The 25,744-nt window shown below is 42.4% G+C and overlaps 2 protein-coding genes across 2 annotated transcripts in view; both read right to left on the bottom strand.

Annotated features, from left to right (window-relative positions):
* The window catches only part of gal3st4 (galactose-3-O-sulfotransferase 4), a 36,837-nt gene extending 17,674 nt beyond the window's left edge, over window positions 1–19,163 (bottom strand). Inside the window, exons 1-2 of the mRNA XM_019350224.2 lie at window positions 19,062–19,163; window positions 16,930–17,185 (exon numbers count right to left, since the gene is read on the bottom strand). Of these exons, the coding sequence (XP_019205769.1) occupies window positions 16,930–16,946 (17 nt within the window). The 5' untranslated portion in view covers window positions 16,947–17,185; window positions 19,062–19,163. The remainder of the gene's footprint in view (window positions 1–16,929; window positions 17,186–19,061) is intronic.
* Window positions 19,164–22,127: 2,964 nt separating this feature from the next.
* On the bottom strand, window positions 22,128–25,435 carry LOC109196286 (uncharacterized). Its single transcript, XM_019350273.2, has 3 exons — window positions 24,789–25,435; window positions 22,685–22,840; window positions 22,128–22,440 (listed from the first exon to the last, which is right to left on the bottom strand). Exons 1-3 carry the CDS (start codon window positions 25,284–25,286, stop codon window positions 22,321–22,323), a joined length of 774 nt encoding a protein of 257 aa, XP_019205818.1. The 5' UTR covers window positions 25,287–25,435; the 3' UTR covers window positions 22,128–22,320.
* Window positions 25,436–25,744: the final 309 nt, after the last annotated feature.

The raw sequence follows: 25,744 nt of genomic DNA, 5'->3' as shown, positions 1-25,744 counted from the left end.
GCTGGATTTAGCTGAGGTTACTTCATTGACTGTTAGGCTGTTAGAAATAGAAGATAATCCAGTGCAGTTCTGAAAGCAATACCAACTAGATTTTGACATCTTAATATAAAATGAGTAACAGTGGGTGGACTTTAGGTAAGGCTGCACTTTGTGCAGTGATCTCGTATAGAAAACTGTTTCTGTATCAGTGATATGTTTTCTTTCTGTCTGCTTTCAGAACCAAACATGATTATTTGCAGCTAGCAGGTTGTTACTGCAGCCTTCAGTAATAGTAATGAATCACACAGCAGTAGTACATCGAAGATACTGGACTGGTACATGACCCAGCTAGCTACCACACTAAAACAAGGTAGCTGCAGTAGGCTAACGTTAGCTTTTAAAAAGAAATGTTTCTTTAGGTTGGAGTCTTTTGACGCTGAGAGCAGCTTGGTTGCTGACAAACAGAGTTTGCATTGCAGGTTTAGATTTGGGCCATCCCTTTCTTCTTTAAATGTGAAGTTGTCGTAATTTCCAAGTAAGAAATGCATTCCTGCCCGTGCACTGCTCGCTCTGTTTGCGCTGGCTCTGGGTCCATTGTGTAACTGATGCCATCAACATTAGCAGGACCCTTACATTAGAGCCTCTTATTGCGTGTTTTGTTTGGAATTACCAAAAATAGAGAGTGGATAGAGAGGGCATAGCCTAACATATAAAACAAGAAAAGACGCCGTGTAATCCATTTATGCCAACAAAGTAACTGTATTCTTAGTATCACCTATTTAAGCGGTAACTGTAACGGAATACAGTTACTCATATTTTGTATTTTAAATACAGTACATAACACCGGTATTCTGTTACTCCCCAACACTGGGGAGCATGTAAAGACCAGTTCTGCCTACCTGCTGACTTCATTCCTTGCTAAAAGATTGAACTGGTTTGTTTCCATTGGAGTTGAACTGAATACTCAGAATACTCACCTTACCTGTTTACCCGCCTGCTCATCCTCCAGCTGACTCCTCATACTTGGAAGACAAACTAGTGAATGTCACCCTCCACTCTGGACAGCTCTGCCAACCTTTGCAGTCAGCTTTTCCTCCATTGTCCATACTTTCTGTGGACATTCCATGAAACAACTCACCTGGACTACCCGCTGTTTCCTCTTCCTCAGACTTGCCTCCCCTGCACCAGCACTTTCCACCTCTGGATTCATGTCTTTTATCAGTCAGTTTGCTTCTTGTGTTTAATAAACCTCTTGAAAGAACATTACACACTGTGTCAAAGAGATTGAAATTCCCCAGCTTATCTTTATCCAAAAGTGGAATAAAATGACTTAACATCTAGCTGTGGCAGGGGTGTAGTCTTTGGGCGGCGCTGCAGGGGAGGGGTGGTGCAGCGGGCTCAAGGAGACTGAGGGGGCAGGTGAAGGTCATTTGCCTAAGGAAGTCTGTTCCGTTCTTCAGCGATGCGGAAGCGGAAGAGAGAGGAGTGGAACGTGAGGTCGGCTGGAAAGCTGGCCTAACTGAGAACGGGTGCAGAACCAAAGATCGTTGTGTTCAATAAAGCTAAAGTAAACAGTCACCTGAGCATCGTGTGGACTCTGGATCATTCAGAGTGGTGCTGAAACCCACACTATCATATCCAACCTCAGCCTGCACTGCCCACGCAGCCGATTCAGCTGCTGGCCCAGATGCTGGTGGAGATGGCGGCCATTCGTAGCGAGCAAACTGCCCGAGGGATCAGCTGGACACAAGCGGGACCAGGCTGAGCAACAGATGCAAGTGGTAGGAAGGTGTCCAGTTTTACTGCAGGTAACATGTACGTGTAACGTTGTAGTGACAAATAAAGGCAGAGGTTGCTCTGATGATCTGATGGGTGCGCTGCCATTGGCCAACGAGCTTGGCAGCTGAGGTCACCCTGGTGGAGGATCACCTGGCTGTAGGGCAGAGGGAGTGGAGAAAGCCAGCTACCCGTGCCGGGGGGACGTGCGAGGAGGAGGCCTCTGGCTCGCTCCAGCCTTTTTATGGTTTGAGTGATACAGAGTTCAAGTAGTACAAACAAACAAGAAAACACCCACAAATATTTACTAAAATGTTTTGCTTATTTTTTAAAATTTAAAATATTGTATAACAAGACAAAACTGCAAACATGACAGCAGATTTTTAACTGACTGAAGCCTTTCATTGAACTACCAAATAAACACATTGGTCCTCTCTGTCTGCTCACACATGTGGCAGCACTGCTGCTGTCATTGTGTTCATATTTAACAAAATCAAACTGCAGACATAAGTGACACATTAGTTTGTGACTCTTTCACTGAACTAACAGCCTCAGCATGTTTGTGCTCTCTGCTCATGTCGCCTTCATATTAAATCATTTTTGGCTTTTTAAAGAACTTATGTGATCATTGCGCTCAACAACAAACAAATCCTCCCTAACAAAAAAGTCACTTCAAGGGCCAAACTGCATTAGATTTCTTCATGTTAACGTACGGGCCACAAGTAGGGGTGACGTGGGCTGCAAGTGGCCCCCAGGCCACAGGTTTGAGACCCCTGGCTTAGATAGTCTGTGTGTGAGAGACAGGGAAGCATGTGGTTGAGCTAATGAAAAATCATGTTGAAGTAAAAGAGCATATAAATGAATGAGAAAATATGATCACTGTAATTTTAACAAGTGAACTTTGAGAGAGCTACAAGGTGTGACTCAATATCGGATGGTGGGGGCATTATGGAGGGGAGGGCAAAGAGAAAGAGCATGTATGAAGACCACGTGAAGACAGAATAAGTGGTTTCACTGGTGAACAGAGGACTAAAAAGGACCCTGGAATTCACAGTTTCCAGTTTACATCAACAAACTCCACAGGGATTCGTTTTTTCCAAACCACTGTGGATTACTAGATGGAATTACTATTGGGGGAGTTTCTGCTGCTCAGTATTGCTGTTGGATAGGTGCATAGAATAATTTTTTACCTTTTTGCAGAATTTTACTTTAGGAAGCATGCTTCATCCTTCACAGGTAGGAGGAGACTTTTTGTAGGTTATTCTATTCTCTAAAGTTAACAGACCCCTGGGGCTTCAGTAAAACCTAGCAAATGTCTAAGTGCCATAGACCATCGGGGGCACCTGCAATTATGAGGAAAGTGGGGTAGATATTTGGATGAAGGTGGTTAGAAACTGGGCTTAGTTTCTGTTCATCTGTTAGGGTAACACAAAGGATCAGAGATTCAGACCCTTTGAATAGACAGCTGGTCCAGACCTCCTGTACAGGGCTTACTGGGATCATTTTGGCTCAACTTTATACACTAGTTCTTGGACAGGATTTAGCTGAATGCACTCCACAGATATGCACTGAGCTTCAACCTACAGCCAGTATGAAGCCAGTACGATTGGTGAAATCTGGCATTTGAAACTTGATAATATCATCAGGTTTCATTTTAATTGCCAGCTGCTGTTTTTGGCCTAACAGTTTCCATGAACACCAGTCTGCTCTGCATCATTTCTGTAAACTGATCAGTTTATCCAGCATTAAACTGCACCATGACTATTTTCATGGAACCGTTGAACACCACAAAATTATTGTATTTAATTTTGAGATAGATAGATAGATAAGAAGTAGGACACTGCCTGTAAGGTTTCAGCTTCCATTTGATCAAATATCACTTGCTGAGCATGTGAAATAAATTCTCCTCTCTCTCGTCTGTAATTTATTTTCTCCATTGGAGAGTGAATTTATTACAAATTAATGTCTTTTCCTTCCGGAGTCACTGAACCTTTATCTCACAAACAGATTGTGGTGCAAACTGCAAAGGAAGAGTTTGACTTTGGTGATTATTGCATTGGAAATTACCTGCCAATTAAAAGTGTTCCATTTATAACTCTGCCTTGTGTTTTCTTGTAGGTGGCCTCTGTGTTACACTTCTCATGTAGTCTACTAATCAGGTGCAGTCAGGTTTTTGTAGTGCTCCGTGTCCCTTATCCCTCTATCATGTTCAGTGGTTGATGTGGACCCAAATGCAGACTCTGAGGACAGAACTGATAAAAACAAAAATCGACCTTTATTTACACAAAGCAGTAGACGGAACGACGACAGGTTATAGATAATAGGAAACACAACAGGGCCCTATGTTACATGGCAAATTAATATACCCAGGGTGTCCTTCTGCTCTCTAACATGAGCTATCAGCATAATCACATGAAGCTGGTGATCAGCTCAGCAAGTTAAACACAGGGTTTCTCCTGTGTGTTCACAGGAAAGGGGTATTTCAGGAATCATACGACTTTTCTTCCACAGAAAATGAGCGTAATTAGTTTATCGATCAATCAAATGAATTTCATATTGATCTACACAAGCGTCTGCTCCTTTACCGCGCTGTGGGAACGTAAGCTTTAATGTTAAAGTAGATCCAGGTTAAAGTTTGAGAGCTCTGCTGTGCAGCCGTCGCCTTAGCAACAAACAGCAGCAGTGACAGCGCAGCATTTATAGGGATCATTTTTTGTGGGAGAAAATCATACGATCCATAAAACACTCTGTTGTGATTGGTCAGATGCTGCCAGAGAATTTAATTATACTTGAGATAGAAGGAAAAAGGGAAACGGGTGAGGAAGCAAACAGCCGAAACTAATCATGGAGGATGAGAGAAAAGAAGTGAAAACAAAACATAGGCAGCAAAAGTAAAATAAATCAAATAAAACAGAAAGTAACATGCAGTGTTGAGGAGTAATGGAACACATGTACCAGCGTTACGTATTTAAAATACAAAACATGTGTAACTGTATTTGTTTAAATAGGTGATATTCAGAATACAGTTACTTTGTTGAAATAAATTTTGCATTCTCGCTAGTCCAAGGCTTCCCGAGAACGCAGCGCGATCGTTCTACGGTTGTAACGGGACTGTACTTGATGACATCACAGCTCCGGAGGTTTTACCGCCATCCCCTCTTAATTTAACTGTGATTAATATTTGCACTGGAAATTACACATGACAGAAAACAATGACACATGATGCAGTAGATTTCTTTAAGAAAAAAAAAGATAATTTTAAAAAGTATCTTAAGCACTTTGGCAAAATTCGCTTTTACGTATGTTTCATGATGTCTAATCTCGGATCTCTCTGACACCACTTTTATTCTGTTTTAGCTATTCTGGTCTTTTATCTCATTGGATGATGTTTACATGTGTATATGTATACATGTATTATATTTAACGTATGTGTGCTGGTGTGTGAATGTGTACACTTTTGTATATGTATGTGCATATTTGCATGTACACATATATTTTTACAAACATATATGGATGTCTCACAATGTTTTCTATAATGTTTTCATCGTATCTATTTTAATTTATTTGATTTGATTATACTATCCTTCTGTTCAGCACTTTGGCCGACACTTGATGTCCTTTAAATGTGCTATATAAGTAAAGGTGACTGGACTTGTCTAATAAGCTTCCCACAGTTAGGCACAGTCACTACATGACAGAAACACAAGCTTAATCTCTCTTAATAAACATAGTACAGAACACTTATTTTTATTTTAGTAAACACTCAAAACTTAAAATAAACAGCTGCTGGGGTTTGGAAGAGAATTGAACAAATATTTAAAATATAATCTGATCATTTTTATCAACATGCTGTTTTTAGACTGGATAGCATTAACAACCTGCTAGCTGCTAATAATCATGTGCAGTTCCACACGATTATTCACAGACAGAAAGAAAACATATCACTGATACAGAAATAGTTTTCTATGCGAGATCGCTGCAGCGCAGCCTTACCTAATATCCACCTACTGTTACTCATTTATACTAAGATTTAAAAATCTAGTTGGTATTGGTCTGGCGAGTAACCTTCAGTAATAGTAATAAATCACACAGCAATAGTACATTCATGTAGTTTTAAAAAGCATGACGATATATTTGGTAATCCCAAGTATTCAGAATACATTACTCTCATTGAGTAACTTAACAGAATGCGTTACAAAATAAGGGGAATGTATTCTGTAATCTGTAGTGGAATACATTTAAAAACATCTGATATAAAGGCAGGGCTGTCAGTGTCCCTGAATCTTCTCATGCTGTCCTGCCTGTTTTCTCTCTCTCTCTCGGTGTGTGTGTTTTGTGGGCGTGTTATTTACCTTTTTCCTGAGGTTGATCTTCCTGGTCTCACCTGTCACTCACTCACCTGTAAGCACTGTGCTAATAAACTCACCTGCAGCTCATCACAGGATTAAGTTGGCTGCTTAAGGATCAAGCACTGAACAAAGTGAGGCTTTGTCCATTTGTGCCAGAACTGTATTCCTTAACTGTGTTTCAAAACAATCTTCATCTCCACAGTGACACCTGCTGGCCAATCGCCACATCTTGATAATACTATTCTGTGAAACAGTGATGCACACAAGCACAATAACTAACAAAGACAGACTGTCAATAATGGCACAAACAAGACAAGAGAAATACTGAGCCTGACAACAAGCTGTGACTGTAATGAACAACGTGTTCAGCCAAATCCTCTAATATTTGTGTTGCTCACAGTAAATCAGCTTATAAAATAAAACATACTGATAAGAGACTGCTGTGTTTACTGAAACATCCACACAGGTTCCCAGCTGTTTCTGGACTCAGCTGGCTTGTCAGCCTTGCTCACAGCCCTCAAAGTCTGGTTGTGAGCCTTACCAAGAAAGGAGCTACAGGGCAACACCAACGGAGCAAGAGCCTGATCTATGGGGGGGGGCAAGAAACTTTACAAACATTACAGCACCTCCTTCAGCCAGGTGACCAGCTGTGGAGCAGGATGCCAGCACACTAAGTCCTTGAAGTCAGGCAGCAGTGGCACCTGCATCTGGGAAGGCTGCGGCTGAGCAATGTCCTCAAACGTGAACACAGGTGCCACAGGGTACTCATGGAGGGCAACATCCAGAGCCCTGGATCCACTGCCAATAAATCAAGAAAGTGAGCCTGGCCTGATTCTGTCCCGGTGGAGCTAGCTGGAGGCTATCCACAGGACAGGCCATACTCCTCAGAGGAGAGGACAAAGTCAACATCATGCTCCCGATAGCTGCCCTCAACTGGCTCCCACCCGGGCCAGAGAGGGGCTGCTGAAGAATGGGGCTTCTACCGGCCTCACAGCAGGTAGAGGCTGAGACCCCTGTTAAGGGCTTGGACACTCACCCTTAGCCAGTGAGGCATTCACTTTCCCACCTTGGGCATATCAAAAAGTGGAGAGCCAGCATGCTTGGAGCCATAAAATCAAGTACAGGCTCCTCTGGTACAATGTTGATAACACAGATACAGCACACACAGATCACGCCCATCCTCCAGGGCACATCCCACAAAATTATGGCACACTTGGTTTGCCATACTCCCTCGGAGGCAGAGACAGGCGTAACCGGGAACAGGAAAATAATACACAACACACATTTCCCTTCTGTTTCACCAAATGTACGCTAACTCACAAAACTGAGCTTATGGTTGGTCATGCAACCGCAAAAACAGACCGGGCTCTCCTAGTGCGAAGCTCTCACTCGCCACCAGGACAGACCACAGCCACGAACTAGAGTCACTACAGAGGGTCTTTTCTCTCTTATCTCTTTTCTTGGGGCAGCAGTTTTAAAGATAAGCTGTGGGGCGTGTCTTAAAGAACTATCCAGGTGCCCTGACAAAGGAAGATCAGTTCCCATACTTGAAATATGCAACAAAGTGCAAAGATAGTCTACATGTGACAGAAAACTACACTTTGGAGCAGTACTTTGAAACATCTGCACTTCAGAAGTTCAACACAGCATTGAAAGGTCAGTATCAAGCTTCCCATCCCTAGCAGTAACTCGATCAGTGTCCGATTGTTGCACCAACCAGGTAACTACTCAACCTCACTTCTGTCCTGTTTTCCATTTGTCGTACCTCGGAATAATCCTAGTTTCTGTCCAGACCTCTCTGCATATGTAAGTGACTGTTAGTGTGTGTGTGTGTGTGTGTGTGTGTGTGTGTGTGTGAGTGTGTGTGTGCCTACCCATGAACTGTCTGCTATTTCACCTGGGAATTCATTATTGATGGTGCCAATTCTGTTTGTTTCTCATTAGCATATGGGTCTAGCATTCCGACGGGCCATGGCAGGGACTTAACAGCAGAGATGGGCAGTAACGCGTTACTTGTAACGCGTTACTGTAATCCGATTACTTTTTTCAAGTAACGAGTAATGTAAGGGATTACCATTGCAAAAACGGTAATTAGATTACCGTTACTTTCCCGTAGGAACGCTGCGTTACTGCGTTACTAAAACCGTGAGTTTTTTGCGAGAATGTCTCATGACAGTGACGTAAGCGAGTGCGACGTTCGTGACAACAGCTGTCTGCAGATCAACAATGGATAATATATCGAGTGAGGGAGAGAGTATGAGCATGCAGCGTTTAAAGCGTGGAAGTACTGACCTTACTTTGAGTTTGATTCCATAAAAAGTGACAAAAACATTAGTGTCCGTTGTGCGTGGGAAGAAAACTTCTTTTTACAGCGAAAAAACCCCTAAACTTCCAAGCAAGCACCGAATGCGCTACGACTGTGATGGGAAATTCACAGAGAAACTCGCAGAGTCTTCAACTGACCGCTGCGGCACACCTGCACCAGGGTAAACCTCCGCCTAAACCTCCTGCTTTACAGGTGAAAATAGAGCAACTAGTCTTTGACTTTATTTATTTTCTGCTGTGTTTTACTTGCATCTATTTGAAAGAGTGAGTGTAAACACAAAAAAAATATTTTATTTTATGTGCTGGAATGTGCAGAAAATAGGTTTAAATGTTAAACAAATTTCTTCCAGTCAGAGAATGTTGCATATAATTGAAGTTAAAAGATTAAAACTAATAAAACAAGTTTTAAAAAGAGACTTTTCCATTTGATTGCATTTTGTATGATGATTATGCAGAAAAAGTAGAATTGGGCTGAAAGATCTATCACTTTATTACCTATTCAGGTTGTAAATTGTGTTTTTAAAAAGTAACTAAGTAACTAAGTAATTAATTACTTTTGAAAATAAGTAATCAGTAAAGTAACGGGATTACTTTTTTGGGGAAGTAATCAGTAATTAGTAACTGATTACTTTTTTCAAGTAACTTGACCAACACTGCTTAACAGACACAAAGACCACAAAGGGGAACTAAGATTATCTGTAACCAAAAAAACCAAGAAAAAGATGAAGCAATAAAGCTGACTTGAAGCTAACAGATGGATGGCAGCCAACATATCATAAGGGAGAACGTGACAGAGAGCAGAGGGAGACGCAGATCATTTAAACACAGGAGGGGATTGGGGCAAAGTGGACACACCTGGGGAACGCAGCTGAATAGAATCTGACTGAGGAGACAGGGGAAGCAAAACTGAACACAAAATGTGAGACTATCAAAATAAAACAGGAAGTAACATACACTGAGACTCAGACTACGACAGACTGGGAAGACAAAGGAGTGAAACACAAAGGCTGTGTCCCAATTCAGGGTCTGCACGCTTGAAGTACGCATTTCAAGTGCGATTACGTCACCGCCATGCGACGACGGCTGTCCCAATTCAAAATGTACTCCAAATGCACCGTCGATTTCCCCAAAATACTAGACAACCATGAACAACAAGAAATATAAAACTAGAAATATAAAGAAAGAAAGTAGGAAACCTGAACTCAAGAGACACTAATACTGAAAATATAGAGCTAGAACATAAATCATCCTAATCATCCAAAGAAAAGAAGAAACCACAAATCTATAACAAACACAAAAACTGGGGTGGAGACCCAGGACCACCAGGATGTTGGTTATTTCACTTTGTAAAGGAGTTCTGGTTTAGATTCTGTCTGCAGATATCTTCTTTAATCCACATACTGCACAAATATGTAGGACCCATTTGTGCAGTATTGCCAAAATTAGAATCATCCTGTCTCAGAGTGACGCTGAAAAACTAGTTCATGCATTCATTACTTCCAGGCTGGACGACTGTAATTCTTTATTATCAGGATGTCCTAAAAACTCCCTGAAAAGTCTTCAGTTAATCCAAAATGCTGCAGCAAGAGTCCTGACAGGGACTAGAAAGAGAGAGCAGATTTCTCCTGTTTTGGCTTCCCTTCATTGGCTTCCTGTTAAATCCAGAATTCAAAATCCTGCTCCTCACATACAAGGTCTTAAATAATCAGGCCCCATCTTATCTTAATGACCTTGTAGTACCATATCACCCTATTAGAGCACTTCGCTCTCACTCTGCAGGCTTACTTGTTGTTCCTAGAGTATTTAAAAGTAGAATGGGAGGCAGAGCCTTCAGTTTTCAGGCCCCTCTTCTGTGGAACCAGCTTCCAGTGAGGTGATCTCTGTGTGTGTGTGTGAGACACTATGTGGAGCTTGTCAAACAAAACAAACACCTGGGCTCATCAGACTCGTTACTGAAACGTATGAGAGCCCAAAATCTCAGAAGAACATAAAAAATATAAGAGCAAAGTATAACTGTTGTAAACAGGACAAGAGACGAATGCTGAACAAACTGGTTTGAATTCCAGTAAATGATTTTCTGGATGAGTGCACTCTGTTGCTGTTTATTTCTAAGGTGATGGGTGCACAAAAGAAATTTGAAACCTTAAAGTGGATTCCTTTAAACATTAAAGCCTTCTGTCCCAAAGCTTAATAAAGGAATATTTATTGCATAATTATTGAATTTGTTGCAGATCACAGTGAGATTAATTTGACTGATTGAAGAGGTTTTCTTGGTACGTGTTCTGACTCAGCAGCAGATTACAATCAAGCAGAACGACAGTTACATCTTTTCTGCATCACCAACTGAATGCATCCACATTCCAAACAGATGCACTTCAGTCAGTGGTTTTAGTAAGCTATGGCTTAACAACTTTCAACTCAGTTCCATTCAGTTTTAGATATATAAAGTGCCAAATCACAACAACATTGGTCTCAAGGTGCTTTATATTGTAAGGTAAAGACCGTACAATAATACAGAGGAAACAGAAAAATCCCCAATAATCAGATGACCCCCTATGAGCAAACACTGGTAACAGTGGGAAGGAAAAATTCTCTTTTAACTGGAAGAAACCTCCAGTACAACCAGCTGAGGGAGGGGCTGTAGCTCAGGAAGTAGGTGGTTTGGTTCCTGGTTGCTCCAGTCTGCAGTCTGTTTACTTGGGTAAGAAACTAACTGTGAGGTGCATCTGTCAGAGTGTGAATGTTAGATAGAAAGCACTTAGAAGGAAAAAGCATTGAAAGTGATCGTGTTAATGGGTAAATGAGGCAGGTTGTATAAATGGCTTTGAGTGCTCACAGAGCAGATTGAACCAGTCCAGCTGCATGAATAGTTTTTCAGCATCAATCTCAGACAGGATTTTTCTACTTTTAGAGATATTGCACAAAAGTATCCATCCTTTCTCTTCTGCTTATCCCTTTCGGGGTCATGGGGAGCTGGAGCCTCTCCCAGCTATCATAGGGCGAGAGGCAGGGTACACCCTGGACAGGGCGCCAGTCTGTCGCAGGGCTAACATGTTGTGCAAATGGAAATATTTGTTTAATGTGCACATTAAAAATGTACATGTACAGTGTTACTGAAGGCCAAGGTAGTGCCATCCAGAGTAAGCATTTGTGGCAATCCGATTGGGAATGTGGGGCCTCCCTGCTGCTGCGGAGTCGGGGCGGTCTGCTTCTCTCAACCACAGGGAAAAGGGTAACGCTGCCTGGGTCTGGGTGCAGTTTCCCCCTCCAGGGGCAAGGGTACCTAGACCTGGTTCTTAGATTATGCTTGGGGAGTGTGATTGTGTGTACAGTGTCTATTTATGTCTGTCTCCACGTTGGTTGAGTGTGGAATAATTGCTTATGAGAGCATGAGGGTGGGAATAGATGTTTGTATCTGTGTGTGCCTGTTTGTCTGTGTCTATATGTCAGGTTGGGTATCAGACCCCACCTCTCTGGGGACATCTCAGGCCCTCCAAGGTTTGGAGGCCTATCTCCCCCACCACTTCCCCTGCCGGTGGCGGACGCCCTCAGACATCGGTGCGTTGGTGGTTCTTTATGTCCGGGGATGGGCGCCCAGGTACACACCGGCTCACTCCTGGTGGCTGCTTGTCGGGGCCTGGAGCCTGGGGCTCGCTCGGGCCACTTCGGGGGTGGGGTGCCTTCAGCCTCTCAGCCTGGGGCTCAGTCACTCAGGCACAGCTGGCTGCCAGCGGAGCTCACGGGCACGTCACTGCAACCCCCCCTGGCTTCTGCTCCGCGGCTGCTGAGTGACCCCTCATCTGGGACTCTCCTCAGCTCTTTCTGGATAGTGGCGCGGCTGCCCCTCTGTTGGTCTTCCTTGGTCTCTTGTGTTCTGGGGGCCTCTGGATGTCTGGAGTCTTGATCTCCTCCATACCTGCTTCATGCCCTGGAGGTCGGGGCAGTGGCCCCCCACACCCTCTAGCAGATCATTACATGAAGGAACCTTTTAAATACAAGCGCGTTCATGCTCACAGGTGTACACACGGGTGATCACACACACAAACTACACCCTTTTTGGCTCCTACCTCAAAGCACACTGTGCGCTGTCGATCTCACGTGCTGCACAATAATGTTTAATATTTAGTATTTACTGTCATATTCCCATAGATCATTGTGATGTTGTTTATTACTCTATTACTCTCGTTTTCTTCTGCTTGCTTTCTTTTTTCTTTCTCAACAGGTGATCCAGGTGATCGATATATGTATTTTTTGTCTGTTTGTTTTGTTGGTTTTTGGCCCTTTATCACCGTCCCTCTTCTCAGGTTTGTTTTTCTTTCCCTCTTTCTTTCTCCCCTTTCTTTTCCCAGTCAAGTCTGTCCCGTATTCAGCAAGTGAAAATAAAATAAAATAAACAATAAAAGGTGAATCAAATAGACCATTACAGCAAGGCTGGGATGGTCAATTTGGTAAAGTAAATCCGTTGGGCATCTTTCTTCGCCTTTAGACAATAATTCTGATGACAAAAGAACCAAACGGGACAGGCAAGAAAAAAAAAAAAGAGTAAGCATTTGTTTACACATCAGTTTTTAAGATTTTTAGGGCACAATAACCTCAGTTTGACCTGAAATTAAAAGCAGAAAATTAGAGGTCACTCTTTGTCTTTGAGACATTCTGGCACAGCTGATCATCTGCACAGCTCTCATGTTTGCCGAGCCTTCTAATGATATTGCCTATGTGAACCATTTATAACATAAATAAAACAGTTTTTCCGGATACGGGGGGCAAAATTAACCACTCTGTCTCTGTCTTTGGTTGATTAATAAAGTGAAGTGGAAGATTGCTTCCACTCCCCCTCCTCTGATTGTGCTTTAAGGATTCTGACAGTTAGTGTGACCTGATTCGTTTAAACTAACATAATCATCCTGCTGTAACCAGGTTTCTGTCAGGCAGAGTAAATCAATATGTTGATTAACTATTAATTCATGTACTATCAATGACTTAGAGAGACCTAATAATCCACATTTCACTGTTTTAGTCTTTGGTGCGATAATGATTACCTTATTGTTTTTTCTTTGTGATTTCTTTTTTAATGTTTAAATAGTTTTTTGATAATTTTTGGTTTGTATTTCGGTGGTGAGCAGACACAGTCTCCAGGGAGATGAAGGTTTGGGGTGCCAACGGGAGACGCTGCAGAGAGGGAACACTGCAGCTCTGCTTCCTGGTCCCAACTCTGGAAATCATGTTTTGGGGGCAGGTTTAAAAAAAACTTGGCCAGATTTAGAAATGAAAGCAGCTCCATCCAAAGCGGGATGGATGCCCTCCTGATAAGACTGGACTTTCCCCAGAAAGTTCACATCATTTTGGTACAGCACTCAGACAGACAGTAATTTAACAAGAACAAGTGGCTAAACATGTCACTCCTGGTCTGACTGGGCAGGGAACCAGAGAAAACTACAGAGTCTGATATTGTTTTGAAAAAGTTAATCCAGGTGTCAATTATAAATCTATGGAATTCACATTTATCTTGTCTCCTGCTTTGGCCTGAATAGTTACAGGTATTTCAAGGGTGTGAGGCTGGGTCTCCAATTCAGTCATCCTGGCCTCTAGAGCAGTAAACAGGCTACATTTATTAAATGTATCACTGTTACTGTCATGGCGAGTGCTGTGTGGCAGGCAGGATGAAGGACCCAAACGCAGGACTCAGAGACTGAATGATAAATTTAAGCGCAGCTTATTCGCTGGAAATACTTCATGAGAAATAATCTTCAAGAAAATCAAAACAAACCTCGAACACGTAAACTAAAAGCTGACGTGGACCCAAGAAACTAAGTACTAATGAATGAACATGTACTAAGAAAAACTAAACCAGGAACGTGGAGCTAGAATTTTACCAGGAACACGAAGGGAGAGAAGGGGGAGCAGCTCGGTGGGAGTGTAGGTTAACGACACGACAACAAGCAGGGGGAGACTGAAAATACACAGGTAGGCTCGCGAGAGGACAGAGAACAGGAAGAAACACAGCTGTGTGTTGAGCTGGAACAAATCAGATATAATGAGACCAGGGTAGGCAAAACTAGATACACTGGTGTAAGAGACAGACTATCAAAATAAAACAGGAAATACGCCACGTACACACAGACACTGACTCAGAGACATGAGCTTAACCCTACAACATAACTGACATAGTAACAGAGAGAACATACGTAACAAGAGAATAAACACGGGGACAAAACTAAACCTAAGAAATCACAAACCCAGAAGAACTGGAGCACTTGAAATACTAAAGCAGCAACCAAAACACTAGTAGACATTAACCAAGATGAAACCAAAGATTAAAAATAATCAAAACACTGGGTCACCGACCCAGGACCGTGACGATTGCTAGTAGTAGTCTGGCAGGTTGTGATCTACAACTCAGCTGCAGGGTGATGTAGCAGGTTAGGGGGTCGTGCTAGGGGAGGCTGGCAGGGCAGCTGTCATCAATTGCTTAATCATGTCTGACCTATTTTCAGTAGTCCACTGGGACCAGAGGTGGAGACTCGGCAAGTAGCAAGCTGGGCCAAAGAGACATGACCCCCGCAACCAAAGTCTGCTTTGTGCACAGTGGACTTGTTACAGTGGTGCCAAAACCCAGTCCACCATGTCGGACCCACAGCCTGCTTAGAGACTCCAACTTCTGGTGCAAATAGTGGTGGAGCTTGCTGATATGCATCAGGAGCATTGGGCACAGCTGGAGAGACTGCAGGGCCAGACCAAGCGCCACATGCAGGTTTTGGAGAAACTTGCCACTCCGTCTAGATCCTCTCCAGTGCCGCCGCTGCGCTCTCCGGCCTCGGCAGTAATGCTCCACTAATATAAATATACTTTAATACGTCTGGAAATTAAACATGCGGGCATGACCAATAGGGACATGTAATGTTTGTGGTGACACAAGTTTGCCCAACACTGCCTCTGGGGAGGAGGAGGCCAGTTCCAGTGATCCACCCATGGCAGGGCGATATGGGATATGATAAAACTCTGGAGCGAGTCAGGGCCCAATTCGATTGGCCAGGCATCTGGGGGGATGTGGGCAGATGGTTCGCATCCTGCCCAGAATTTCAGCTGGTGAACCAGCCAGCTTTGCACCCGTTACCAGTGAGGCATGGACCTCATTGGATCATCTCACCAGAGTCCACAGGTTATCATTTTGTATTAGCCCTCCTGGATTATGCAACACGGTATCCCAAAGCAGTATTGCTGCGCAGCATCTCCACAGAGAGCGTTGGGCAGGCATTGTTTCAGGTCATCTCCAACTTGGCATCACGAAAAAGATACAGACTGACCGGGGCACCTCGTTCATGTCTCGCACATCAAACGAACTGCACGAATCCAACATTTACCACCCACAGACTAACAGGTTGGTGAAGCAGCTAAACAAGACCTTAAAATCCATTATACATAAGTTCATTCATGAACAGAATTGGGATTGCTGCTGGACCCTCCACTGTTTGCAGTGTGGGAACTACCCTGGGCTCCCACGGGACTTACTTTGAACTGCTGCTCAGCAGGAAGCCACATGGGGTGCTGGGATCAAATTAAAGAAAACTGGGATCAAATTCCAAATCCCAGTCAGAGTGAAATTGTGTTATAGAGCTACACGTGTTAGGCAGGCTATCATGGAAAAGATGCTCCTGGGCCAGGAACAGCAGCACCTGTACAATAGGGGGTCTAAGCTCAGGCAATTTTCACTTGGAGAAAAAGTGCTTGCATTGCTCCCTTCATCCAGCTCAAAGTTACTCAGCAAGTGGCAAGGACCCTTCATGGTCAATCTGGCAAGTAGGTAATATTGACTATGAAGTGGTGTGATCAGACTGGGGAGGAGCCACAAAGATATATCACATCAGCCTCCTGAAAGCATGGAGAAAGGCTGAAACTGCTTAGTTAAGGAAAGAGATGAGAAACATGGGTCTATAGGTTTCTGTGAGGATTATTATCGACAGGTGAATGAGGAGGTGGAGTTTGATGCTCATCCAATGGCCTGGCTCAACAAACTCCTGAATGGATTAGGCACTGCTTGTCTTTACAAAACACACCAAGGGCTACTTGTAGATTCCTTTGTCTCCAGAATCCAAGGACAAGACAGCCTTCTCCGTTCCACACAGATATATATTTTTGAACATCACTTTTAATGGAAGCAACTTTTCTAATGTGCACCTCGAAAAATTACACGGTGTAGTAACCAAGCGTGATATTCAAAAAGATATATCTGGACAATGATTTTGTTTTTGTTCAACTCAACCATAAAATAATGCCTGCATGCACCGCAGAAGCACTGTTGCCGTCCTCCATCTTTAAAATGTATTACTCTTCCAGGGCCTGAAGCTCAGTAAAGCACCAGGGTCCTTATCAGTGTTTTCAGTTTTAGACTTTGTCACTGTTTAGTTTTCACGTTTCCTGTTTTATTGTGTTAGCCTCGGGCTGTGTGCATGTTGCACTTCCTGTGTCATTAGTTAGATTTAGTTCAGCTGTGTGTACTCACCTGTTTCTTGTCATCATTAGCCGGTCTATTTAAACCCTCAGTTTCTCTCCGTTCCTGGTCTTGTCATCATCTAATCCACGTGTGTGTTTCCCGGTCTACTTCAGTCAGCCAGTCTTTCAGTTTCAGTTAGCTTACGTCCGTCCAGCCTTCCAAATAAATACCATTCACATCTTCAATCTGCCTGCGAGTCCTGCATTTGGTACACTCCCCCTCTCTCCACACCGTGACGCCTGACAACTTGACATCGACCAATCAGCTGAAAGGAAGAAAAATCTAGTCAAAATTCGTACTTGCAAGTTGAACCTCACACGCATGCAAGTGAACTTGAACACAGAGTTTTACACGTAGTTTTTTTCTTTGTATCTGTAAACAGACATTTACCAAAAAAACTTGTAACTTGTGTAGTTATTTTTTACAAATACAGTAAAAAATCTTTTTTACGCAAAACATTTTAAAACATTTCTTAAAAGCACATTTATATTCCTTCAGCCGCCTCTCATTTAGCATATAAAATGAAATACATTTAGTTTTATTATGTACCTGCTGTGCAACTCTTTTCCTCCTCCCTGTTAAGGATTTCTGTGATTGCAGTAAAATTCCCTCCATACATCACAGACCCTTAATCGCACTTTTATCAGTTAATATCTTATATAATGTTCCATGTTCTTCATCCAGCAACAACTGTGTGACTAACAATGAAATGCAAAATGCAGTTACAATGAACATTTACATCATCTGCGCAACTGTGTTTATGCTGCTCTCTATAAAACAGGAAGTGACGTGTGAACGGACCTAATACAACAGACTTGACAAGAGGGAGAAAGACTGAAGGAACTGGACTAAGTACACAAAGAGAATCAATACAAGAAATAATCTAAACATTATAAAAAATAGAATGTCCAAAACACTGAAAACAACTGACGCAGAACCATGGCAGTGTGTGATTTGGGGATTTGTTTGTATTCATGTACACACACTCCATTTTCCCAAGACTTCAGGATGGACACACAGCTAAAAAAAACTAGATGAAGTTCCCATCAATCCATCCAGTCTCTTCCACTTATCCTTTTTCAGGGTCATGGGGAGCTGGAGCCTATCCCAGCTGTCTTAGGGCGAGAGGCAGGGTACACCCTGGACAGGTCGCCAGTCTGTCGCAGGGCAATGAAATTCCCAAAATCCAAAAAGCACATCCAGAATCTAAAATTGTGTTTGTATTCAGTCGTTATTTGGGAGTTTAAATTTAATAAATTCCAAGTTAGAAAACAAGTTAACAGAACTCAGACACAGAAACTCACCACTGCTCACACTGTGTGTGGACAGGAAGCCGTCCTGGTTCTAAATTTAGAGGCAAAGCCTCTTATCAGTTCACTGGTGCCTTTGTTAAGGAGCACAACACCTGCTGCTCCTGACCAGGGTCTACTCCACTTTAATCTGCATGGCCCAATCCAGACAGTCGTAACAACAACGAGCTGCTGCAGGTACCACTGCACACTATCACAAGAAAACATGCACTTCGCAATATCTGCTTTTGTTCTATTAAACACAAAAACAGCTGCAAAGAGCAACTGATGAAGTCACTGCTGTGTTAGAATAAGTAACAGTGTGCTTAGTACTGTTTTAATGTTTTGTTCCAACATGGTTTTCTAATAACGATGACAAGTACAGTAATACTCATTATTACATTATCAGGAAAACGGGGAAAAAAACTGTGTCAGTTTTTATAAAGCTTTTTTAAGTTTTATAAAGCCTTATGAAGGAATCGTTTTAGGACACCAGTGTTACATCCCTGAATTAATGTGACTTCATGTGCACCAAACTGCACAGCTCATACTTTTGTAAAAGGACTTTTCCACAGAAAATGCTCCATGATTCAGACACCTTTAACACCTTTAGTACCAAAGTATAGGCGTGGGGCAGGTTAATGCTTCACTGCAGTGAAACTGTAATGAACCCTGTCAAAAATCTCTAAACGTTTTCTTTCTCTCTAATAATGTTGTTTTAACTTCAGATCAAGTTTTATGTTTTATTAAAGACTGTCTCGTTTTATTGCTACCTCCAGGTTAACACCCTGATGTTGCCCAGTTAATGCACAACGGCGCTGTTTGGATGTTTTAAAAGTAAAATACACTCACAGTGCGGTTCAGCAGGTCTTCCTCGTATAGCGGTGTCCGGTCAGCGAAGAAAACAAAGGGCGTCCTTGTTGCGCTGCTCCCGTTGGCTCAGCAGACGGCTGAGAAAGACCTCTGAAGTTACCGCGTCATGTGGTTCCTCTGCGCCACAAACACCATCACGGACACGTCACTTACCCACTTTCCCGTTTATACCTTTAGCTAGTAAATCCTGAATAAAATAAGTTTTAAATTCGGTATTGGGGGAAACAGTAATGAATACATATGAGCTGGAAAATGTATCAACATGTTTACTATCATTGTGATGACCTAAAGACAATTCAAGTCCTCTGATGACAGAGCAGAAAGGTGAACTTTACTACAATTACAAAATGAAGCTTGGAAAACATAGATCCTGGAGTCAAACACGTGATAAAACAGGCTTTTGTGTACCATTCACTACACGTTGTTGGTTTGTTAATGTCACACTGGCTACAAACTATACTGCAGCTAAAGTACGTTGATAGTCATGTTTCACCTTTAACAACAGCATCTCTGTTCTCGCGCTTTCATTGCAGACGCATTTGTGTCCTGCTTTGTGTTTCTTTGTCCACAGCACGTGCTGCAGAGACATCTTGTGGTCATCTTGTTTTATGGGTTGTGATTGTTATTTTAGAAATTCGAAACCAAACAACATAATATAACTTCACACGTTTAAATGAGATAAAAGACTCTTGATAGCTTACAGGAAACTGAATCTGCATGTGAGCTGACTGAATCCTCCATATTGTTGCTGGCTTTCTAATTTCGGTGGTACTTACACCGCCAGCTCCATCATAATACGGGAAATAATAATAATTAAACTGAACTGAGCGTCAGACAATGTCAAGCTTTATGTCTGTCAAGCACTGTTACTGGACGCTGGAAGGGCCATTATTTTTAAAAAAAAGTCTAACATTTATAATAACGAAGAAAGCATTTGTTCTTCGTATATGGTTTAATTTTTAGCTGGATTAAATCGTTCACTATTTCAGAATCAGAATCCATGAAACGTAATTAATCTCAGAGGGAAACTGAGCTGTCATAGCTGCACACATACGACAGACACCAAGCAATCATATAAAGTACAGAAATAGAGATATACCTGTAATATCCCAGAACATTAGTGTTAATACTTTAATATTAATGTTTATATTTATGAGTGCACAGGTGCACTTCACAGACATAATAGGAAGGGATATTGATTCATCTATTTTGGAGAGCATCCTGTATATTTTTGACAGTAACTTGGGAGTTTTGAGAAACTGTACCACACTTGATGGTGTTTTTTCATTTGACTTGATTAGGTCCGTGGTGTGTGTTTGTGTGCGTGGCTGGGCCTGGATCTGGGTCTTGCTGAGCCTTGGGCCCTGTGGGACGTGGCCTCTGAGGGTGGGGGCTACCCCTCCCTGCTGGAGGCTACTGCCCCTCTCCGAGACGGTACTTGTTCGTTCCAGGGTGTGTGTGGGGGGTGTTCTGGTGTGGTCGTTGACCAGTTCCCTTGAGGTGGTGGTCCGGGTTGCCTTGGGCCTCTTCCATGTCAGTGCACTCTAAGAACTAAAACTGATAATTACTTAAATATTTTGGTGCAACACTTTTACACTCAAAAATAATGAGTAAATGCAAAAACAATCACATCTCTTAAATACACCTTATTAATTGAGTAAATCCAACTAAAATGAAATAAGTTGTTATGAACAATTAAAGATGTTACAGTAACATACAAAATTGAGTAAATACAATTGAAAATGTAAGTTAAAACAACAGTAACCAAAAGTTCAAACTACATAAAATATTAATTAGGAAATGCTGAAATGCTTGGCACATATAACCTACACCATTACAATTATTTGTTTTTAAATAATGGTTCAATTTACTTAATATTTTAAAGTTAATTGTAATTAACGTTTTTGCTTAAGTTAAGTGTTTATTTTATACACACACACACACACACACACACACACACACACACACACACACATACATACATACACACACACGAAAAAAGCACCACGTCAGTTCAACATTGTGAACAATGATTTATTTTAACCAGCTTTTTTGTGAATCACACATTTAGCAGATTCCTTCTCTGAACACAGTGAGCTGAAATCTGTTCTACATTCAGTGGATAAAACTTGGATAAAATTTCAGTCACAACAGCTTTATATAATAAAATTGCATCCAAATTGGCATGCTTGATAAAACTCTGTAAAACTGGCATATTGATGCTAACAACAAGAAAAATGTACCTGCCATACAAAGAATAAAAGTGGCTCAAGTGAACGCAGTGCTTTACCTTTTCAGAAAAGGTCAAATGATAAAAATAAAATTAAGATCCCAAAAAAATATAAATCCTGAAAAAAAAACATTTGCACTGTGACATAGTTTTTGAACATCTTATTTTGATTCCAAAAAATTGGGAAGATTATAACTAAAGAGTGACCAAAAAACATCCATAATTTAAATAAAAAGGTTTCAAAAAGGATTGCGCTAAAAAAAAAAAACATACAGAAGATACTCTCCCATTTACACCTTAATGTGAATCTGGAAAGTTAATACAAAAACACAGTTTATGGTACAAACATTATTTATGAACAGGAATGTCAACACAATGTAATGCCGCAACTGAACCTTTTGATGAGCATTACATGTCACTTAACAAGTCTAACACTTTAAGAACAGCCCTGTGAAATTTTGTCTACAATGAACAGAGGTCATTTTTCAGTCTTTGAACCTTGACAGAAAGGTTTCCTGGATCCAGCTCCATGAACACTTTTTGAAATGCTTCAAATGTGCATTTGAGATTCTTGGGGTATTTCAGATCCAGAGCATAGCACAGTCCCAACAGATAGCAACAGGCTTTGCTCAGATTCCCAAGTTTGCCCAGAACAGTAACGCCTTCAATAACAATACCCACATCAGTAGGTTCACCTGACCTGTCTTGATTCTGCAGCAGGTAAATCTTCATCACCTCCTCAGCCAAAGCCTCTTCAACAAAGACAGCATCAGCACCATCCTTTAAAAAGAGAAACAACTGTTTTAAGCTCACATATTTCCAAACATTGAAACAAAAAGTTTCATTTGTATGACATCACCGGTACTCATAATATGTGGACACTGTGCTCCAAAATCTTTGAGCAAATGCTATTCTTTTGTATGCTTTGAAGTGTTTTTTTTTTTTCTTTAGAACAGTATCTTAAAACTTTTCTATGATCTCACAAGCTAAAATAAACTACTAATATTCCTAAAACAGATTTATTGCACCAACCTCAAAGGTTTTGATTAAGGCACTTGGATCCTCTCCCAGATGGTCAATGAGACATCTGATGATGACTTCTCGTTTTTTCTCGATGGAATTTCCACTCTGTAAAACAGGAAGTCTCAACTGAGGCAAAATTTGCATATTTAAAACATGACTTACCATTTCTAGCTTAAACATAACTATTTCTTTTCTGTTGTTGACCTGTTTTCACACCCACCATCAAGGTAAGAACACCTGTGGAGCTAAAATATTGAACAGAAACCTAAGAAAAGCCGTTTTTAGTGGAAGGGCCTCTTCAATACTGTGTTGGAACGTTTTTGTGGTTAGAAAATGCAATCTTCCTTACCTGAAGCAGAAGGTTTAACTGTGCCCTGTGGCGTTGTCCAGCAGCACCTTTCTTGGCTTGAAACAAGGACAGGAGTTTGGATGAATACAAGTCCAACGATGACATGAACTTTGGTTCAAGGTTCAGGGTCGTGATTCTATGAAACTCTGCACTGACCTGGATGGGAGAGGACAAAAAACCAAGGACAACAAATCTGAAGGCCAAAATTCTGATTCAATCAAAAAAAAAATCTTTAAGTGGAACTACCATTTTTTGCAACCTGGACCTTATTTTCTAACATGCAAAAGATTAATTTACTCATCCAGACATAAATCCATATAAGTGGAGTTGTTCAGTATGCAGACTAAAGCCTTAACATAAAGTATTATCTTCCACTAAGCTTCTAAATTTTATGTTATGAATTGCTTGCACTATTTCCCTGTGAGATTGTATAATGTTGGAGGGAAGAGGCGGAGCCAGGTTGCCCTCAGAACCATCGTCTGCCAGGCAGCGATGCGAGAGGAACACACCGCTGAAGTGGCGCACATATTCAGAATCGCGTCAGCGGCTTTACAGAGAAAGCCTTTCAGCTCCTCTGGCAGCTCTGCTTCCTCCACCTTCCTGGAGATGACAAACGCTAGCAAGGCAGTGTTGTTAGTCACTGCAGCTGACTGAACAGTGCATTGATGTGCGCGATCAGTGAACCTTGCTATCAGCTGGTCAAGTTTGGCGGGATGGGCCGGTCTCTGTCCAACGACCTTGGTCATTTTGGTGCCGAAAAATGAAGCGGGGCTCGGCTCTAGAGGGGGAACAGGCGGAAAACTCCGGTCTGTGAAGCCCTCTGTGAAGCCCTAGGTAGAGACCGGCGCTCTAATCTTCGCTGGCTCTGCTGCTGCCTCAGAGAGGTAGGTCATCACCGCCGGGAACTGAGGCCAGATGGGATCTAGGCAACGAGAGTGAGCGGAGCCATACCTTCCCGCCAGATCATCCGATGGGGGTGGAGCAGGCTGAGGGACGGGAAGTCCCTTCTCACCAGCTGCCTCCTGGATGATGCCAGGCAGATCCAGGAGCAGCGCACCAACAACTGGGAGCGGCGTCCTCGCCGACATGTGAAGGCCAGGGGTGGATGAGCGTCCGCTCATCCGCCTCCCTTCTGTCGCCAGGCTGCCCAGCTGGGAGGCAGTGGAGCTGCCACCACTGCCGTTTTCCTCACGGTGGGTGGAATCATCCAATTCCGGCCCAGCATCGAAGAACTCGATGGCTTCTTCCAGCGAGTACCTCTCTCTTAGCGGGAACGCCTCCTCAGCATCAGCCTTGAAAAAGGCTGACCTCCGCTGCTTTTCCTCTGGCGGGAGGAGCTAACAGGAGCGGCAATAGGATTAAGGTGTGAGGGCGAGGTCCGCATGGTGAGGACCGAGGCAGCCCACGCAGACGGCATGTCAGTCATACGACATGATGTAGCCGGTCTGGCAGGATGGACACAGACGGATGGTCTCGCTGGACATCTTCTGGCTGGCTGAAGAAAAACGGTAGAGCCGATTTCCTGGTCTCACCGTAACTTATACTAGACCAGGGTGAGGCCCACACAGCAGGTGGGCGTGGACTAAAATACTTCAGTGCTGCGCGCACAAGGGGAATACCCACTTAAAGGGCTGCGCCTATACTCATAGAATCTGGGGTTACAATACGTAACCAACGTTTCATAAAAATACTAAATTACTCTTCACTCTTTACTCTTCAGTAAAATCTAGTCTGTCGTTATGTGCTCCAGAGTTAGATAAGTGAGACAAAGGCACTTTGCAATCAGCCCAGTCATTCTTCAGTCAGGTTACATTAGCTTAGCCTAAAACAAGTTAAGTGAACGGAAATTACTAGCATTTATTGTTCCCTAGGCTTGGGAATGGTTTCGATTAGAACCATTCTGGTTTTGATTCAGATTCCTCATTTTGATTCAAATTCCTAGCGATTCTAGAGTCTTATGACAAATTAAAGCAACCTGGCTGCTGCAAGATCATCAAAATCACTAGGATGGTAGCAACATGTTTTTCCTCACTTATCTTATGATGGGGGATCTAACAGACCAAATTTTATTTACAAGTGGATATCCCTTTAAATGTTCACTTACTTGGGAGACGTCAAACAACGCCGGCCATCTGTCCTTGATGTCGCTGACACTCAGCTGTTGGCTGATAATATCATGTCTTCTATGTGCAAAGGTTTTGCACATTAAATCCTTGATGGCTGTGCTGTTTTTCTTCTTACACTCATCAATCAGTTGTTGTCGCTCCAGCTCTTGCTGTTCTTTACCATCTTGTCCTGGATAGTGTGGCAGAAACAGCACTTCTCCTTTCCGCGCCTTTATGTTCTTCGCTGGAGCCTCGTCATCAGGGTGCTTGTTCTTCAGTGAGTTGCAAGTAACCTCTGGAACTCCAAGACTTCGTAACTTTGACCTGTAATTTCCCATCTTGTATTTAAGACTATACATCCATCCCATCCAGCCATTACGACTGCCTGGCTCTGTCAGACATGGGTGCTTTTTGACCAGAGCCTCTGCCACTTCTCCAATCTGAAGGCCAGTAGGGTAGGCTGTGTAGCTGTACATATAATCAGCTAATTTTTCCATTATATCTGACTTAACTGAAGTATTGTTCAGCACAGTGCCATTTTGAACAAAGACTTCATTGGCATTTTTCAGTACAGTCTCTGTTGCCACAGAGAAAAGTGGAATGACAATTTCATCTGGCCATGCAGTCTTCAGAGGACTTTGAAGAGGGGAGAGTATAACAGTGTTGTCTGAAGACAGAGATGATCCATCTGTTTGGTCCTCTGTGGTTTCATAGGTTGAAGAGCTTGAACTTTCATTCAGTGAACTTACATCTGAGGGATTTTCACACTGAGGAATCAATGTAAGCACTACTGATGGAATGACCACAGCTTAGACTGTACCCCTATCTTTGATTTGGTTGGGAGAATGAAGTGTAAAGAAATCTCCAAATGAGTCATCATAATAGTGCAATGTGAAATCCTCAACTAGCCCAAATGTCTCTCTCACTGTCTCATGCAACTCCTCAACAGTCCTGG

This window comes from Oreochromis niloticus, linkage group LG3 (assembly GCF_001858045.2).
Source record: "Oreochromis niloticus isolate F11D_XX linkage group LG3, O_niloticus_UMD_NMBU, whole genome shotgun sequence".
Lineage (NCBI taxonomy): Eukaryota > Metazoa > Chordata > Actinopteri > Cichliformes > Cichlidae > Oreochromis > Oreochromis niloticus.
The sequence above is the reverse complement of the archived record's forward strand: the minus strand, read 5'-3'. Positions and strand labels throughout refer to the sequence as shown.